Source organism: Rhineura floridana, chromosome 2, assembly GCF_030035675.1.
Source record: "Rhineura floridana isolate rRhiFlo1 chromosome 2, rRhiFlo1.hap2, whole genome shotgun sequence".
NCBI classification, from domain to species: Eukaryota; Metazoa; Chordata; class Lepidosauria; order Squamata; family Rhineuridae; genus Rhineura; species Rhineura floridana.
In genome coordinates, this window is record NC_084481.1 from 164,328,925 (window position 1) to 164,349,476 (window position 20,552).

General features: G+C 40.2%; 1 protein-coding gene across 7 annotated transcripts in view; it reads left to right on the top strand.

Annotated features, from left to right (window-relative positions):
• RGS6 (regulator of G protein signaling 6) overlaps positions 1 to 20,552 on the top strand; it is a 340,045-nt gene that overhangs the window by 176,039 nt on the left and 143,454 nt on the right. For all 7 annotated transcript variants that reach the window (XM_061611195.1, XM_061611196.1, XM_061611197.1 and 4 more), the window contains one exon: positions 9,660 to 9,759. In XM_061611195.1, coding sequence (XP_061467179.1) covers positions 9,660 to 9,759 — 100 coding nt within the window. The remainder of the gene's footprint in view (positions 1 to 9,659; positions 9,760 to 20,552) is intronic.

Sequence of the window (20,552 nt, forward strand, 5' to 3'; positions counted from 1 at the left end):
ACTCTAAAGCAGCCCATTAAAGTTGCAGCCTTGGTTGCTATTACAAAGGGCATCCTTTTAATATTATACCTTAATATCCATTGTAAGTGAATGAAAGGAAATGTAAGTAAAGAGTCAAGTGCAGGCCATTTGTGCACTTCCCACGGCTCTGTCCCCATTTCGGCTGCATGTTACTGTTTCAGTGATTGTTACATGAACTGACATAGTATGAAGAGTTGCCTATCTTTATGTTTAGATAATAAAGTAATATACTAGAAAACTGTACCCTGTTCCAAGGCGACAAGTGCATCCAAATGTTGCTTTTGCAGAAAGCCAATGGATTTCCCGTAGTCCATTCTGCTGATCAACCTATTAAGAGTTTATCAAAGCAAAACTGTCCCTCACATACATTTTGTAAAACCCAGTTGTGTTTTCCTTTTAGGTGCCCATCTGTGTAGTTTCTTGACATTTGCATTTAAAAACTCGCCTGTGTGGTATTCTGCATTCTAATGGGAGAAGACATTTCTAGGTCAGTGTTAAACCCAGTTACTACTAGTCAAGAAAAAGAATTACCTAAAATTAGTTGTTAAAAGAATTCTAGAGGGGTAGCCATTTCAATCAGTTGTAGCAAAAAAAAAAAGTTCTGGTACTTAAAAAAGTCTTCTGGTACACATTTATTATGGTGTAGACTTTTCTAAACTAGAGTCTGCTTCATCAGATCCATTATGTGTTATCCTATATACCTGCCAACTCAGAATAATGTTCCATGCAACTGATGAAGTAGTCCATGAAAACATATGCCATAATAAATCTGTTTTTAAGGCACAACAAGACTGTTGTCTTTCGTTTTTGTTAAATGAAATTGCTCTGTTTAGGGAGCTGCCCACTTCTCTCTCTCTCTCTCTCTTCCTCCCTCCCTCTCTCTCTCACACACACATTATCATAGGTGTAACACTCAATCCAAGCCTAAATGTGGAGAAAATATTATTTATTAACAGATGCCAGCATCTTCCTGAATGCCTCTAAACAAGCAAATATTGTGAGAAAGAATTGCTTTAACTCACCGGGCTGTCTAGGCCAGCCTAAATTGCAGAATTCATGCCTTTTGTTAGGCAAGAGTGTAATTTTAATCCCATTGGACAAAACTCTTATTTAAAAAAACATGTTTTAATAAAAAGTGGAAGCATCAAGACCAGAACTTCCAGAGGGGGAGCTATTTTAGGCTGTTGCACCAAAAAACAATAACTTCTAGTGCCATGAAGACTAACTTTTTTAAAATGGCCTTAGCTTCCATGGACTAGAGTAAACTTCATTGGATGGATGACGTATTATCCACTGTGGACAGGTATGTAAACATATGGGTTGGGGAAGCATAAAAGGTGGGATTAAATAGTAATGAAATGCAAAAAGGACCATTTGTGGCAATTCATTTGGAGCTTACGTGTATGCAAAATAAGCACAGTGACCATTTATAGTGACCATACAGCAGTAATTGAGCTAAACTCATCTTCTTACCCACTTTGCTAAATATTAAGACCTGTAGTGTAGACTCTATTCAGACTCCAATGAATAATACCTACAGTAACTTCTGAACTAGTTCTAATTCAGCTATTTCATGCTAGAGTTTTCTTTTTCATTTCTTCTGTTGGAGAATGTTATCAGAAAAAAATCAAAGGAAAGGAAGGATTACTGACTCATGTCTTCACTGTTTGGCTGAGGGGCTAGTAAACTCAAAGTCTGTGTGCTCTAAGTCTTCAGATATGTTTTCAGAAGTACTTGTCACTCAGATATAGACTGAACTCTCAGGTTGCCCATCCCTGTACATCTGACTGACTGACTGACTACCTTCTTGGGCCACATTCAAGCTTCCAACTCTGTCACATACCTGCCCTGAGCAAAGGAGGTGGAATATTAAGATGACAGTTACAAAAGGAACACTACTTAACATCTTAATATTCAATCGATTTAATGCATTTTACATTTAATATTTTAGTTTTGTAGTTTTGAGTTTTGTAGTTGTTTATATATTTAATTATGTTTAGGTATTTTTGGTATAATTTTTAAGTTTAATATATGTTTTTAAATTGTATATTGGATGTTATATGTTGTGAACCGCCCAGAGAGCTTCAGCTATGGGGCGGTATAGAAATATAATTAATAAAATAAATATAATTAATAAATAAATAAATATAGTGGTGGGGCAGACCCTCTCTTTCTAATTGCTGCTGGTCCTCCAGCTCAGCCACTATATTCTAATATCACTGAGCATGGTAAGTATGTGCAGTAACTTCAAAATATGGCCATCTAGTTGTAGGGCCAGAGTACATGGGAAGCGGCATCAGATATGAGATTAGTGTCAGTTGTAAGTGTGAGAGCACTACAGAGGTAAGTGCAGGGAGGAGCAGGGAGGAGCACAAGAGATCACCTCTACAGTCTAATGGTGGCAATTACATAAACTAAACTCAAATTTTCTTAAAGGGAACCCCCTTTCTTTACTTCAATATGAAGTCCTTTTTCTAATTTCATTAAAAAAGTTGCTAAAAGTCCACTGAGGATGGAGCATCTGCGTGTGTGTACACTCACATGCATATTATCCTCTGATGGAATGTCTGAGGCTCTTTACAAGCATTAATAAATTAAGTTCTATCCTATCTCCCACTTAGTGAATTCTTCATCTATTATACAAATGGTAAAGACACCTTTGGATAAACTATTTTTTATTTTGTGTCACCCAGCTGTAATCAAGAAGACGTGGGGATAGATCTCAGGCCTTCTAAAAGTTCCTTTAGCATCATTTGCTTGGCAGCAATTTTTTTCATGATAGCTTTCACAGTCATTTTTGCCAGCACCTCTGGTTTTCTTGCCTTCACACACTGAGCCATCACAGATAGATCTTTGACATCATCCAACATCAAACCAAATATAAAACTTTTCAGTTGAGACAAATAAACCATGAGTCAAATGTTAAATAATACCGTGATGTAAATGCATATGTGAAACAGTTCAGAGGGTTGTATTCAGCTAAGTTCTACTCAGAGAAGACCCACTAAAATTAATGAACCTAAGTTAGTAATGCCTCCTCTTTTGGATGCACACCTTAACGTGGTGGGGGGGTTTGAGTGTGTTGAAGAAGCTGAGAGCAAAGCCGTCAGGAGTCTAGACCAAGAGGCTAGACTCCTAGCAGGGTCACCCAAGTCGGAATGGTCAAAGCTGAAACACCAGACTAAGATGCATCCAAACTCAGAGGAAGGCAATGGTAAACCACCTCTGAATATCTCTTACCACAAAAACCCTATGAACAGAGTATCCAAAATTCAACACGAGATAGTGCTGGAAGATGAGACCCCCAGGTCAGAAGGCACTCACTGAGCTACTGGGGAGGAACAAAGGACAAGTACGAATAGCTCTGTGACTAATGACGCAGCTGAGTCAAAGCTGAAAGGAAGCCCAAAGGCTGATGCACACAGATGTGAAAGGAGAGTCTGGAGTTGTATGACGCACACAATAGGAACATGGAATGTGAACCAGGGAAAGTTAGAAATTGTCAAGCAAGAAATGGAATGCATCAACATTACAATACTTGGTGTGAGCGAACTAAAATGGACAGGAATGGGACATTTCCAATCAGGCAACTATAAAATATTTTATGCAGGAAATGAGAAATTAAGAAGAAATGGGGTTGCTTTAATAGTGAGAAGTGATGTAGCAAGAGCAATTAGGAGCTACAATGCAAGGTCTGAGTGAGTGATATCAATGAGATTAAATGGGAAACCTATCAACATAACCATCATCCAAGTCTATGCTCCGACGGCAAATGCAGAAGAAGAGGAATTGGAGAGATTTTACGCAGAAGTACAGGAAGAAATTGATCACACACCAAAACAAGATGTGCTGATAATCATGGGGGACTGGAATGCAAAAGTAGGGAACAGAGAAGAATTAGGAATTGTGGGGAAATGGGGCCTAGGAGACAGACATGAAGCAGGAGAAAGACTTAATTGAATTCTGTGAAGCCAATAATTTGTTTCTTGTGAACACATTTTTTGAACAACTGAAAAGACTGTACACATGGACATCACCAAATGGTCAATATAGGAATCAAATTGATTATATAATTGGTAGCAGAAGATGGAGAAGTTCCATACTTTCTGCAAAAACAAGATCAGGAGCAGACTGCGGTACAGATCATGAACTGGTCATATCGAAAATCAGAATAAAGCTAAAGAAGACCAACAAAGCAATCATAATGCCAAAATACAATTTAAATAACATCCCAGAAGCATATAAAGATTAAATAAGGATCAGGTTTGAGGCTTTAAACTTAGTTGACAGAGAACCAGAAGAACTATGGAATGAAGTCAGAGACGTTATCAGAGAAGAATGCAACAAGACAATACCTCTAGTTAAAAAGAGAGAAAGACCTCAATGGATGACTGAAGAAACTCTTCAAATGGTTAAAGAGAGAAGGAAAGCAAAAGGAAAAGAAGATAGAAACACAGTGAGAACCCTAAATGCAACAATACAGCGACTAGTACGTAGGGACAAAGAGAACTATTACAATAGTTACTGTATAGAAATAGAAGAGGACAACAAAAAGGGTAGAACAAGAGCCCTGTTCCAAAAGATTAGAAAATTGAAAGGGAAATTTAAACCAAGAGTAGGGATGTTGAATAATTAACAGGGGAACACACTGAATGAAGATGGAAGCAATACACTGAAGAACTCTATAAACGAGAGGCCAGGATGACAGAGTCATTCACAGAGGAACCATATGATGAAGAACCAGAAATTTTAGAATCGGAAAGGGTGTGAGACAGGGATGTATTTTATCACTCTATTTATTTAATCTGTACGCAGAACATATCATATGGAAAGCAGGATTGGACCAAGATGAAGGAGATGTGAAAATTGGAGGGAGAAATATCAATAATTTAAGATATGCAGACGATACCATACTACTAGCAGAAACCAGTAACGATTTGAAACGAATGCTGATGAAAGTTAAAGAGGAAAGCACAAAAGCAGGACTACAGCTGAACATCAAAAAGACTAAAGTAATGACAACAGAAGATTTAGGCAACTTTACAGTTGACAATGAGGACATTTAACTTGTCAAGGATTATCAATACCTTGACACAATCATTAACCCAAATGGAGACAATAGTCAAGAAATCAGAAGAAGGCTAGGACTGGGGAGGGCAGCTATGAGAGACCTAGAAAAGGTCCTCAAATGCAATGATGTATCACTGAACACTAAAGTCAGGATCATTCAGACCATGGTATTTCCGATCTCTATGTATGGATGTGAAAGTTGGACAGTGAAAAAAGCTGATAAGAGAAAAATCAACTCATTTGAAATGTGGTATTGGAGAAGAGCTTTGCGGATACCATGGACTGCGAAAGAGACAAATAATTGGGTGTTAGAACAAATTAAACCAGAACTATCACTAGAAGCTAAAATGATGAAACTGAGGTTATCATACTTTGGACACATAATGAGAAGACATGATTCATTAGAAAAGATGATAATGTTGGAAAAACAGAAGGAAGTAGAAAAAGAGGAAGGCCAAACAAGAGATGGCTTGATTCCATAAAGGAAGACACAGACCTGACCTTACAAGATCTGAACAGGGTGGTTCATGACAGATGCTCTTGGAGGTCACTGATCCATAGGGTCGCCATAAGTCGTAGTCGACTTGGAGGCACATAACAACAACAACAAGTTAGTAATGTCTATTAACTTCAATGGATTTACTCTGAATAGGATCAGCATTGAATATCACCCAAAATGTTTGCTTTGAAGTGGGATAAAATATTGGGCACAGGGACAATTCTAAATACACATGAAGTAATCCACATTTACTGGATGGGGCTGGGCTCTGAAGGGGTGATTAATGATCCATCACACAAGATTTCTGTGAGGATAAATACTATAATAAAGCTGCGTGCATGCTAAAAAGCATTACAGATATCACTAACAATAATTCTCATATATGTGATTATGTATAAATACAAAAAGACAGCAGTGGGCTAATCAGTTATGTAACTTTATAAGATGCAAGCTGAAGTTGCTGACAGTAATAAGACTGGCACATGATGTACTGTGTAGCTTTGAAATAATGAGTCATCATCACCCACATGTCTCCAGAGACAGCATTTGAAACAGAGCAATGACACTGTTTCAGTTATAAGCTTACTAGAAGGCAATGGTAAAATGTAATTGTGAAGAGCTGAAGTCAGTAGATAGTGACTGAGGATGGAAACTCCCAGCAAAGGACAGAATTAGGCTTTCCCATTAGAAACTTTAGTGTTTTAGGGGTTTCCACTTATCCTCCTTCCACTAGTCTAGAACATTTATTGAACTGATAGAAGATGAAACGAATGTAATGAAAATGGCTGTAAATCACATTTTCAGCTCTTTTTGTACAAATGTACAGATAGATATAGATATATGCATGCATCTTGATATGGTGATTTAAAGGAAGTGCTACTGCTTTAATCACATTTTTTCAGCTTTTAGCACTGATGGAGAGAAGGATAAATAGCAGCTGTAGCACATGCATATAGACCCTTTGTATGCAGAAGGTTTCTGTTCTGTCCCCAGCATCCCCAGATAGGGCTTGGAAAGACCCCTGTCTGAAACTCTGGAGAGCCACTGTCAGTCAGCATACTGAGCTAGGTGGACCAAGGATCTGGCTCCATATGAGACAGGTTCTCATGAACGAATTTGGGACCATTCTCAACACAATGGTTATGTGATCTCAAGCCATATACACTAGTGAGCTTAAACATACTTCATTTGTAGTTGAACTGGCAACAAGAAAAAGCTCTGTGGAACACAGAAATGCTTCAGTTGGATGAGACCAGAAATGGATGGAATTAAAGCCAAGCAGACTAAGTTTGGGAGGAGCTCACACTTAGGCTTGTTTGCTGGTGAACATGTCACATAATAAACTAAAAAGTGCAGTAGTTTAAGGAGCAAAAAAGCAATCTCCATGGTTCCCTTGAACTGCTTTCTCTCCACTGTATTGGCCTCCTACACACCACCAGTGGTGGCCATTGGCTTGGCCATTGCTGCCAAGCAGCAACCAAGTGGTGGGTTGGAGGGGCATTGCAAGATGGTGGCAGGGGGCAACTGACTCAGTATCATGTAGGGTTTGCAGTGCCTGGTTGAGGTCTGGCTAGCTCATCTGTCCCCTGCAGTTGGCAAACCTGCTCTGTTGAAGTAGTTATTATTGGTTCATTGCTGGGCTCCTTTGGGAGGAAAGGTGGGATGAAAATCATCATCTTCATCAACATTATTATATTGTTATTATTCCAATATGTCACCAGGCATGTGCATTGCATGCATACTTTGCTAGAGCAATTGCTCTAGAGCAAGGGCCCTCACCTTTTTTAGGTTCAAGGGCACATGTGGAATTGGACACCATAAAATACCCGTTTCACAGAAGAAAAACTGGTAAATCTCAGAATACACATCCCAAATCAAATGCAGACAAAAAGCAGTCAACTCCCCCCCCCCAAAAAAACAGGCAACCCCCCCAACAAAAAAAGCAACCTTCCTCATTTTGGGGGGGGAAAAGAGGAGGGACAGGGGCCTTGGCAAACACCCAAGGGGTCTCTGAAGACATCGTGGTGCCCATGGATGCCATGTTAGGCTCTCCAGATTTAGAGCAGCACATTTTTGGCATAAGCCCAATTGAATTAAGAAATATGAAGTATGTATACATTTAATGTTTGTAATATCTTAAGAAATAACAAATAATTAAAATAGTTTTCTGACTTCTGAACTTACTAAGCAAAGCAATGAAGAATTCAGTTTTTCTATTTTTAAGACCAACAAACAAAAGGGTTCTCAATTTATATGCATGAGCGGAAGAGGAAATCATTGGCAATTATGAATAGGCAACTGTTCTGAGAAATTATGTTTTATTTAAAAAAATTGCACTAACACTGGATCCTCCTTCTGTGTTTGTGGTTTTTTTTTCCCCCCAGTTCTTCTGAATCATTCTCATGTGCTATTATTGTGTCACTTTGGATGTAAGCCAGGAAAAACACATGTGGACCCAGAAACATAGTAGAGCTTCATGCCCTGGCCCTTGGCATCTGTGGCAGCCCAGGAGGGGTGTTCATCCCAAAGCAGAAGGGGCCCCACAGTCCCCAGGCTGGTCCCCATCTTGTCCAAGGTCCTAAGAATGAGCAGGATGGGGCTGTTCGTGTTGGGTGATGGTAGAGAGACTCCTATATGTGAGAATTCAAATGTGTGTACTTTGTAAATAAAAATGACAATGAAGAACAAACAACAAGGAATTGCTTTCTCCATCACTACAGCTCTGTTTGACCCACAACTTGATGATGTATTGAAAGCAGCTGTCTGCTTGCTTGAAAAATTTGTTGCTGGTTTTTAGAAATGTGTATCATTTCCCCAGCTCTGTGGGTGGAATGCATCAGTGGGGTCCATATTGTTATGGAAATATGTATGCAGAGTAACTCAGTGGTCTGAACTGCATGTGCCAGTGTGTGCATTTACCTAAGAAGCAGGCTTTTACCCTGCATTTAAATCACTGAGACTTAAGATTTAGTAAAATAAGAAAAGCTACTTTATTTATAGAAATACATAGTAGATAGGAAAGGCATACCTAGTTCTAACTAACTAAGTTGGAGGCACAATGCCCAGACTTGGGTATTGCCCTCATGGCTCAGGAGAGAGAACAAAGACGAAGATGTCTCCACTCTCCTCTGACAGTAGAAGAGGAAGATGGAAGAGGGGCAGGTCAGCTTCCCTGAGCATATCAGTTTACAACAGAAGCAAGTTAGGTAGAGAAGAGCACAGGTAAAGGTGGGCAAGCCTAGCCAGCTGGAGGACCCTAACTCTATCTTCCTTCTGAAATACAGACAAAGAACCCAAACAGGAGTTGCTGTTGCCCCATTTCCAACACATATGGCTCCTTCCAATTTGGGGGGGGATCCTTAATACTTTTCTATTCTGCTCTGTATTGAGATAACTGTATGGAGCCCTGGTTTATCAAATATGCATCTGCTGCTGTTAATGTAAATGTCAACGTTGTATACTTTTTTGTTATTTTAAGCTGCCTTGTAAGCACAATAATAATATATATGCAGTTCTTTGTCATTCAATATCCTCCATTTAATTCAACAGAAGTTGATTATTTATTGTATATTTATTGAGATGTTTTCATTAGTTTGTTGTTTATTACTATTTTTTGGCTACTTATGTTGATTTATTTTTGTAACTGCTAAAAATATGTTGCTTTTTTGATGTTTTGAGCTGCCTTGAGCTGCTATGGAAAGGCAGCATACAAATAAATGATGATGATGATGATGAAGATGAAGAAGTAAAATATTTCCTTATCTATTTGGTGTCATCTGTCTTGGTTTATTTGCTTTTATTTTACTGAGATAATGCTAGCACTAATTATTTTTAGTATGCTAGTTATTATTTTTCTTCCCCATGCTTTTGGAAACCAAACTAGAGTCAAGGCTGTACTATCCCTTCAGCTCTTCTTTTCTCTCTCTGCTCCTTTGGGTCATGGTTCCTTGTAACAACTGAGGTGTTGGTAAAATGTTCTTAGAACCTTTTAACATGTTGCTACAGTCTAAATCCCTATAGTTAGTCACTTGATTTGCAAGAATAACATGTGTTTTCTCTTGCTTCCCAGATTGAAGATATCATTACAAGAATGCAGGATGACAAAATGGGTGGAGTGCCCATCCGAACAGTCAAGAGCTTTCTGTCAAAAATCCCCAGTGTCGTCACAGGTATGTATGCTGTTTGAACTGTAAGGCATTGCCATTCAATTTGCTTCAGATCATATTGGTAGGAAGATATAGGAAGTCAGAGCATTGGGCCATCTAGCTCAGTGTTGTCCATACTATGGGTGGCTAATCTGTGGCCCTCCAGATGTTCTTGGACTACAACTCCCATCATCCCTGACCATTGGCCATGCTGGAAGTTGGAGTACAACAATATCTGGAGGGCCACAGCTTGACCACCCTGGACTACACTGAGTGGCAGTGGCTCTCTAAAGTTCCAGAAAGAAGTCTTCCCAACCCCTACCTAGAGATACCATGGATCGAAGCTAGGATCTTTCACGTGCAGAATGTGCAGGCTACCACTGAGCTATGTGACACCATAGCCCTACATCAGTTTCAATTGTTTGTCCAAGTCCACTGAGATGATGTCCTATGTTCACACTTGGAGGGAAGATGTAGAAGGAAAACCACAAGCCCCATCCATCAGTTCTCTCCAGTTTTAGCTTCCCCTTGTACTCCTTCCAAAAACAGTAGCTAAGGGGGCTGCTACAAAAGGATCAAATAATGTTTTGTATGTGGAACCCTAGAAAGGACAAAGAGCTTTCTCTGAAACTGAACTGAATGTTAATGAAATGCTTGATATGTGCATTGAAGCCCCAGCATGGCAACACAGGTGCTGAATCAGGACCACTGTGTTTTTGCTATCCAGCTCATGCAGGCAATCTAAGAAACACATGAAAGGTCAGGTTCTTTTCTTCTCAGTACAAGTACGATAATGAAGATTCCCAATTCTCCTGTGACTTCCAAGCTCACCTACAATCCCCAAATACTAAGTAAACAATGTAGAACAGGGATAGCTAGTGTAGGGCCCTATAAATGTTATTGGACTAATAACATCAGCTCCAGTCGACATGGCAAATGGTCAGGAAATATAGGAATTGTAGTCCAACAATATTTGGAGGGCACTTTGTTAGCTATCCCTGTTGCAGGCCATGTATTAAAAGTAAGAGGGCATGAATAGCATGTCAGCAAACTTGATATCTGAATATTCTTTGGTATAAAAAAGCAATTGCTTCATCTAATTTGAAAATGTATCCTGTTAACTCAAATGCAGAAGACTTAATGTATATTTAGCTAAGAAATGAGTTTGCTGAACTTCATGTTTAATATTCATGGGCTTGATTTAAGCAATGGAGCTAACCATCACTGTACCTTAGGAGGATGAGGAAGAAAACAAGAAGATGATAGTTTCTAACTTGTTTATCCATATCTTTATGGAGAATCATGCCTTCTGAAAACTTATCTCTTGTATTGATCAGAATACCAGCTACAGTAGGGATTTTCCTGGCATTAATTATGCTATCACAACTCATTTGTTATGTAGGGTCATGATTATTCCCTTCAGATTGTGCTTGTTGTGGGGACAGCACAGTTTGTTAGCACTTCATATGCTATATTTTGTACTGGGCAAACTGTGATTCTTCTCCATATGGCACCAGTGATTAATTTAACACTCTGGACTTAAGGGTCTTACAGGAGCCCCCCTCAGCCTTTAGATGTGTTGTACTTCGCTACTTCAAAATTTGAGCCCTTCTGCACTTGGGGGCCCTCCTCCTCATTCTGCAGAGAGGGACCCTGGGGATTTGCCCCAAAGTCCAATCCTGAGTGAGATATTGCTTAGCACATGCATTGCCATTTGGGTTGCCATGTGGAATACAGTGTCATAGGAACGTATTGTCTACATTATCAGGTGACCCAAAACTCAATAAGTAAATAATTAAATATGTTTATTATGGCTTTTAATTATTTTTATTATTTATTTAAAATATTATTTTTAAAAATAACAACAACAACAACAACAACAAAGCACTATGAAAAGAGACTGAAAGAACTGGGCATGTTCAGCCTTGAGACAAGAAGACTGAGGGGAGCTATGACAGCACTCTTCAAGTACTTGAAAGGCTGTCATACAGAGGAAGGCCAGGATCTCTTCTTGATCATCCCAGAGTGCAGGACACAGAATAATAGGCTCAACTTACAGGAAGCCAGATTTCAACTGAACATCAGGCAAAAATTCCTAACTGTTAGAGTGGTATGACAATGGAACCAATTACCTAGGGCGGTGATGAGCTCTCCAGTACTGGAGGCACTTGTCGGGTATGCTTTAAGTTGGATTCCTGCATTGAGCAGGGGGTTGGACTTGATGGCCTCATAGGCCCCTTCCAACTCTACTATTCTATGATTCTATGTGCATCAAGCTGCTGTTAAAGCCACAGAAGCAAGGCCTCTAAACAATGTTGGCAGCCCTGCTCTTCTTTTCGTCTTCTGTGGGACAAAACGAGATCTACTCACTTAGGCAACCTGTAGCTGTCCACATGTTTCTCATTTACAAGTCCCATCATCTCTGACCACTGGCAATGGTAGTTGAGGCTGATGTCCAGCTACATCTGCAGGGTCACAGATTGCCCAGCCCTTTGCTTGATGTAACTGGGGGAAAGAACTTGTGGGAGGAGATGCATTTGCATCATCCATGATAGTGGTAGAATTCTGTGGTTTACCACCTTCCTCTCTTTGCCTTGACCTTCACATAATCAAACCATGTATACTGATGGAGTGAAGAACTTTCTTTCTACACTCTAACAACGCCAGTCTGTTACATCACCTTCGAATAAAACCTGCATAGAGGAGCTGCTGTGCCCATGAGTCAAAACATGACTGTTGTGGTGGTGACTTAATGAGTTCCTCTATATAGAGGCAGAAAGGAAATGAGAAAGCAGACTATAGTATCTCATCCAAGATTTGATGAATTGCAATAGCTCAAGATGTTCCTGTAACCCCTTCAGGTGTCAAATCTGTATCTTACCATTCACAGGGCTTCCTTTCTCAACAACATGCCAGCATTGCATTTTATGAATACTTTTCCTAAATGCTCAATGTATTTCTCATACATTGCTTCACTAATAGACATGTATGTATGTATGTATGTACTAAGTATATTTACAAACCATTTAGTGCTAAGGAAGCCTCAAAGTGGTTTGTTCCCAGAATACAGCTAGGGAACTGAGTCTAAATTTGATGGTAGTTTGCCCTGTGATCAATCACTGGTATCTTTGCTTTGGCACTCATCTCTCAGCCTGTTAAACCATGACATCTGTACTGGGAACCAGTGATTTAATTGTTGCTTATATGCTAATTTGAGATCAAGATCAGATTAAACCAGGATTTCCAAGTATAAATGGAAGCTGGATGCATGAAGGGCAGGGCAGGGAGCATGCGACACACAGATCCATCTCAGAGCCATAAATCATGGTTTACATACCTGAGATTGTTACATCTGAAACAAGCAAATGTATTCATGGCTAGGCTGAGATTCAGACCTTGTCTTAAAAACAGTGGAGACTGGTGGCTCCAATGTCAGTGGGGCAGTGAATCCACTCCAGGTTTTGGTTTGAACTTTCAAGGAGGTGTCCAAGGTGCTGTTGGTATTAAAGGGAAAGTCAGAGATTTTTATGGAATGCAGTACATGGTAGATGTGGAAAATAAACCTTTTGCCCATTTGTATACATTAATTATTATTGTTCATTACTAAAATGCCAGATACTGGCTAAGTGAACATCATAGACGTACATATGACGGTGGAATTCTGTGTTATGACAGCCTTCCCAACTTTGTGTTCATCAGGGGTTTTGGACTACAATTCCCATCAGCCCCAGCCACTGTGGCCAATTGTCAGGAATGATGGGAGTTGTAATCAAATACATCTGGAAAGCACCAGATGGAGGGAAGGCTGTCACTGCAATGGGCAGTGTTGAGTTGCCTCCTCCCCCTACATAGCATGTAGGGAAATTTGCCCTGTGCCCTGACAAAATGATAACTCTATTCATGTATTACTTATGTGTTTGGCATTCATAGTTTGAAGTAGAAGTAGGCCTCTGCTGCTCATTCCACCACCCTGCACTGGATCTTTGCACAACTCCAGGGATTCAATGTCTACACATTGAGCATAACTGTCTGCAAAGGAACCCCCAAATATGAGAAGTGTGATTGGGATGCCCACAGAACTGAAGGGTGGGATTAGTTCACTAATGAGACTTGGAAAGATAAGAAGCTTGGCCCCACTCCTGCTTCCAATCAAATGAGCCCTATATGACAGTAATGCATAAATATGGTTCAAGCTGTGCGAAGGCTAAACAGTGGAGGCATGGAAATGCACAGCATGATATCATCAGAACACAGACTATATATATATATATATATATATATATATATATATATATATATATATATATTCACTAACAGGCAAACAAAACCTTGGGGTTTAAGAACGTACCTATGGCCAACAGATGTTTCTGAAGAAGTGGACTGCCTTCAAGTCGATTCCAACTTATGGCGACTTCAAGTCGATTCCAACTTAGGGTTTTCATGGCAAGCGGTATTCAGAGGGGGATTACCACTACCTTCCTCTGAGGCTGAGAGGCAGTGACTGGCCCAAGGTCACCCAGTGAGCTTCATGTGTGGTGATTCGAGCCCTCGTCTCCCAGTTTGTAGTCCAACACCTTAACCACTACACTACACTGGCTCTATCAAACTTTAAAAAACAGGGAAATTGGGCAGCTATAGTGAATGCACCAGGGGAGCAGGAGATCTGACCTCCTCTCTGAGATATTGTACTGCCCTACAAATTTGTAAAAATGCAAATACAATTTGGGTTCATCTTTCACAGTCCAATCCACTTCCTGTGTAGCTTGGAAGAATTTGGTAACATGTGCCTCGGAGCATATGGTGAGCGGTGGCAACACCTACCATCTCCCAAAGATGGTGAATTAGATTTTCTATGTTTGTTGGTGTTCTTCTTACTTTGCTTCTTTCCTGTGTTACTACTGTTTCTACAGAGAATCTCCTAGAAAATTATATTTCTCTCATTATTGATCCTAGAAATCTGTGTCAAATTTATTTTTATTAATTTCAAAGCCTTTTTATTGGGCAGTGTCATATGATGGTGAAGACAGCCTTTTGTGTGTCAAATTGGAGGCTATGTTCTATTTCTATTTTGGGCGCATTAACAGTTGAATCTGAAACTGCATTTTGATGTAAAATCAGACTGATTACAATATGTTGCTACTTAAGCAATAAATCTAGCTGTTGGAATAAACAAACTTGGCCTGCCCAGGATGCATGTTTTCAGCCTGCTATGCTTAAACCACTCCACTGAAGGAAACATGGGCATGGTCAATTAAAAACATACAGCACACCTAGAATTTTGCTAGAATATATTTCACCTCCCATTGTTTTATCTTGTGCAAACTGAGACACTCCTCATGTCCATTGGAAACTATTCTGCAGAATAGTCAGTGCCATTATTCTCTGATTGTTTTTGGAGGTTTATTTTAGTGTTGCAAAATGTTGCTGTACTTCACATATTCACAGAAACAGAAGCAAAAGAAAATAATTTACTATAGGAAACTTCCCTAAAATTGCAAAGTAAAGCAAGCATATTTAAATTGACTATCTGAACTATATCAACTGCATTATTGTTGCTTCCTCCCTGCTAAAACAAGTTCAGCACAGCACATGTCTTGTTTCTGTTATTTCGGCTGATTGCAGCTGTTGCCATCACTCACCATACGCTCAGAGGCACATGTTACCAAATTCTTCCAAGCTACACAGGAAGTGGATTGGACTGTGAAAGACCAACCCAAATTGTGTTTGCATTTTTTTTTTTTTCAATAATTTTTATTCAGATTTTCATAAAACATACAAGACAAAATCATAAAACATTCAAAGACAAAAAACAAAATCAAAAATAGTTAAACAAAAAGAAAAAAAGAAAAAAAAAAAAACAAAAATAAAAAATAAAGAGTAAAATATTGACTTCCCATTTGTCAAAGATCAAATCAGTTATAAGTCTATAATATATAACAATCCTGTCTCTTAAGTCATATTATAAAATCACTTTCCTCCAGTAGTTATCTTACTTAATCATCAAATCTCATAAACATTACTTTATTCTTTCCACAAAAAGTCAAAGAGAGGTTTCAATTCTTTAAGAAATATATCTATCAATTTTTTTTTCCAGATAAGCATATCGATTAATCCATCTCATTACTAATTATGATAATCTTATTGTCATAACCATAGTCAAAATAAACATTTCAATTAATCCATCACATCAGAATCTGTTAGGTTCAATAATTTCAGTAGCCATTGTTCTATTATCTCTATTAGTTCCATTTTCCATCTTCCATCTTCAGTAGTCTTGTTAAGTCCAGTAATTTCAATATCCAATCTTCCATTATCAGTATTCCATAATAATCTTGCTGTCAAAGCCATAGTCATATAGTAAGAGTCTGATGGGGATTACCTCTATCCCAAATATTTTCTTGCCATCCATTCTGAATAAGTTGCTGAAATACTGCTGTAAAATCATATCTCTGTTCTTTTTTTCAAAATACACTGGGTCATCTCTTAAAAGTTTTTCCATTGTCACATGGCTGCAGTTAATTCCATAGATTTTCTCTATATTGGGCTCCATCACATCATTCCAGTCCAGAAGATTATCCATGCCATTGATAACTTTATCTCTAGAATCTTCATTCATTTCTTCAGAGATAACATTGAGTTCCAAACAATAGATTTTATTTCTAAAGTCCATAGACTCCAAATCTTGTTCCTGTTCCACGTTGGTTCCAATCTCCGGGATCTCCTCTCTCACAGGGACCCCTATTCCAGTCTCCAGGGTCACCTCTCTCACAGGGACCCCTGTTCGAATCTCCGGGGTCTCCTCTCTCACAGGGACCCCTTCCAGGGTCACCTCTCTCACAGGGACCCTTATATCTTTAATCTCCTGCTTCATTTTACTCAATTCAATTTTCATTATCTCAATCTCATCCATTATTTTCTGAAACATAATTATTTCCAGATTTTCAGCCACTTTCTTAATTGCCATTTTAAAAGAAAAATATAGAAAAACCACTTCTTATTTCAGCAACAATTGGGTTAATACTCCAAACTTGGTGACATCACAGTATAAACAGAGCAGACAGCCTTATCTCTCCAATAGTTAAGTAAACAAAATGCAGTTCCCAGGATCGAAACAATTAATGGCAATCGTCAAGAAACAGATTCGTCAAAATAAAATAGACCAAAAAGAGAGTAGTCTCAAAACAGTATAATATTTTTCAAAATAAAAATCTGGAATAGAAATCCCTCTTCTGTGTATATCTTTAGAATGCAAATCCAGGACAGCTTTTTGCAACAAAAACAGAGATAAGCTATTAATTAGTGCGTAGCAGAGAGAAGTTACGGCTCCCCAGTGAGATGTCAAAAACCGATCAATCTGGCAAATCTCTTTTAAACAGCAACAATTTAAGTCAAGTAAAAGAAAAATATAGAAAGAAGGGTGCTTGCCTGTTAGTGCGTTCTCTCTTAGAAGATAAGATGAACGTTCGCTTTTCCAGATAGAGCTTGCTGTTGAAAATCCGTCCCACCTTCGTCGGCTGGACCTCGTCCCATAAATTAATGAGATCTGGTCGTCCCAACAAAAATAGGCTTTGAGGTTAATCTCTTCGTTTCTCCCTACCCGGGAGAAGTTTAATCAGTCAAAAAAAAAAGAAAAAACTGACTGATATATCTGAATAAGCTTCTTTTGAGGCAGGAGCCCGTCTCAAAAGCAGGCACAGGCTAAGTCACCCTTCCCGGAAGTCCCAAATTGTGTTTGCATTTTGACCAATTTGTAGGGCAGTACAATATCAGAGAGAGGAGGTCAGGTCTCCTGCTTCCTTGTGCCCAATTTCCCTGCTTTTTCAAGTATGATAGAAATATCTGTTGGCTATAGGTACGTTCTTAAACTGCAAGGGGTTTTTTGCCTATTAGTAAATTATTCTGATTTTTAATCCGGGAGGTAAGAAAAGGGATCCTGTGCAAGTTTGCTGTGAATGGATTGATCATTTGCATGCTTATTGAGTTCAATGGGATTTTCTCCCCTGCAATCATGCATAGGATAGGTGAAACTGACCACAGGGGATGGGGAGGGGAAAAGGAGGAAGGACAGAGGGCAAGAGGGGGATGGGAGGGGGGAGGGAGGGGGCAGGTTTCATTATTTGCTTGTTTAGTGAATTCAGTGGGATTCACTCCTGTGTAATCATGCTTAGTATATGTAAAACTCACCGGGAGGGGAGGGGAGGGAAGGGAGGGAGAGTGTGGGCTGGAGTGGGCAGGGGAGGAGGAAGAAGGAAGAGGGAAGGGGAGGAAGAAGAGAGGAGGAAGGGAGAGGAGAGGGGAAGGAGGAGAAAGCCAGGTCTGACCATTTGCATGCTTATTGAGTTCAATGGGACTGTGCAGTCATGCTTAAGATAGGTAAAACTGACCATGGGGGAGGAGGAGGGGGAGGGGAATAGAAGGGGAAAGGAGGAGATTGGAAGGGGAGGGGGAGGGCAAAGGAAGGGGGAGGGACAGGGCAAGAGAGAGGGGATAGGAGGGAGGAGGAGAGGAGGGCAGGTTTGATCATTTGCATGCTTTTTGAGTTCAGTGGGATTTATTCCTTTGCAATCATGCTTAGGATAGGTGAAACTGACCTGAGGGAGAGGCAGGGAGGGGGGAAGAGGAAGGGAGGGAGGAGAGGAGAATGGCAGGAAGGGGAGGGGGAGGGAGGAAGGGGAGGGGAGGAGATTGGGTGGGTGAGCACTAGGCAGAGTGGAAGCCCCTTTCCTTTCCAAAAGGAAAATATTGTGAACAGTACCATTGTTTTTCAGCATTTCCCCCACCTTTTTATTCTACAGCAGGCAGGTGTAGTCTCCCACCCAAATTTAAACGAAAGCTGTCACTTACCACATCCACACCAGACCCTCATTCCATTTTAGACAGTCATGGCATCCCCCAAAGAATCCTGGGAAGTGTAGTTAGTGAAGCGTGCTGAGAGTCACTAGGAGACACCCTATTCCCCTCACAGAATGTCAATCAGAGCGAATGACCGTTAAACCACTCTGGCCACTGGAGCTCTGTCAGGGGAATAGAAGTCTCCTCTCACAAACTACACTTCCCATGATTCTTTGGGAGATGCCATGACTGTCTAAAATGAAATAAAGGTCTGGTGTGGGTGTGGCCCCCTGATTAGCCAAGCCAAGCAGCTGTGAGTCTGGCTTTTAGAACACTGACAGTTGGTTCTTTCTGAGCATGCCTGGGCTTATCATCAACTTTAATGATAAATTTCTTAAATTAATTAAAAATCAGCTAGGCATTTTTTTAACATTTAAACTGCAGAAGATGAAGGTCAGAGTATGGGGCAAGGTCAGTAATAGGATTACAGGTACTCTGTGAACATGGCTGATTTTTAATTAATTTCATCAAATCATTCACACACACAAAAAGTCCAACTGTGTCTGGGGTTCCCCCCCCCCTCTTTTTACACTTAGAACTCTTGATTTTCTCTGACTGTTTTCTGTATCACCATAAACATTTAGAGGGTTAAGCAAGCGTTTCTGAGTATAAACTACAAGTTTTGTAAGGTTTTGGTTTGAAATGAGCTCATGGGCATCAGAATGGCATGGGGGTATTTTCCATTTAACACTGTGGAATGCGAACAATTCATGCTGGCTATAGTATACAGCCACTCTTGTGGCTGTATAATGTGCACACACATTTTAGAGAGGAGGGAGAACTTAATAAGGGTATGCATGTGTGTAGCATAATGCAGTTCCACTCAGTATGCCAGCTGGCAACTATTCATTGCCTAACATTCAGACTGAGTTTAACTTCAACCACATAGTGAAAAACTAAAATCTCTCATTTAAAATAACATGTGTGTGTATTTTACTGCAGGACATTATAAAATCTGATTAGCTTTTCTATCTTAAAAATAAATTGGCTACTTCTGAGGGTCTGTCCCCACCCTCTATTTTGCTGTTTGCTGCCCAAGAACAAATTATTATGATGGGGTTCCTCAGGGGTCAGTTCTGTCCCCCATGCTGTTCAACATCTACATGAAACCGTTGGGTGCGGTCATCCGGAGCTTTGGAGTGTGTTGCCATCAGTATGCTGATGACACGCAGCTCTATTTCTCATTTTCATTTTCTTCAGGTGAGGCTGTCAATGTGATGAGCCAGTGCCTGGGTGCAACAATGGACTGGATGAGGGCTAATAAACTGAGGTTCAATCCAGAAAAGACTGAGATGCTGCTAGTGGGTGGTTCTTCTGACCGGATGGTGGATGTCCAACCTGTCCTGGATGGGGTTGCACTCCCCCTGAATGAGCAGGTTCGTAGCTTGGGGTTTCTCCTAGAACCATCTCTGTCACTTGAGGCTCAGGTGGCCTCGGTGGCACGGAGTGCCTTCTACCAACATTAGTTGGTGGCCAAGCTACGCCCCTATCTGGACAGGGATAACCTGGCTTCATGCTCTGGTAACCTCCAAGTTAGATTACTGCAATGCACTCTATATGGGGCTGCCTTTGAAGATGGTTTGGAAAATGCAGCTTGTGCAAAATGCATTGGCCAGATTGGTAACAGGGACCAGACAGTTCAAACATATAAAACCAATTCTGGCCCGCTTGCATTGGCTGTTTGTATGTTTCCGAGCTCAATTCAAGGTGCTGGTTTTAACCTATAAAGCCTTACGTGGCTTGGGACCACAATACCTGATGGAATGCCTCTCCTAACACGAACCCACCCATACACTACGCTCAACATCAAAGGCCTTCCTCCAGGTGCCTATTCCAAGGGAAGCTGGGAGGCTGGCAACAAGGGAGAGGGCCTTCTCAGTAGTGGCCCCCAAATTATGGAATGATTTTGCTGATGAGGTGCACCT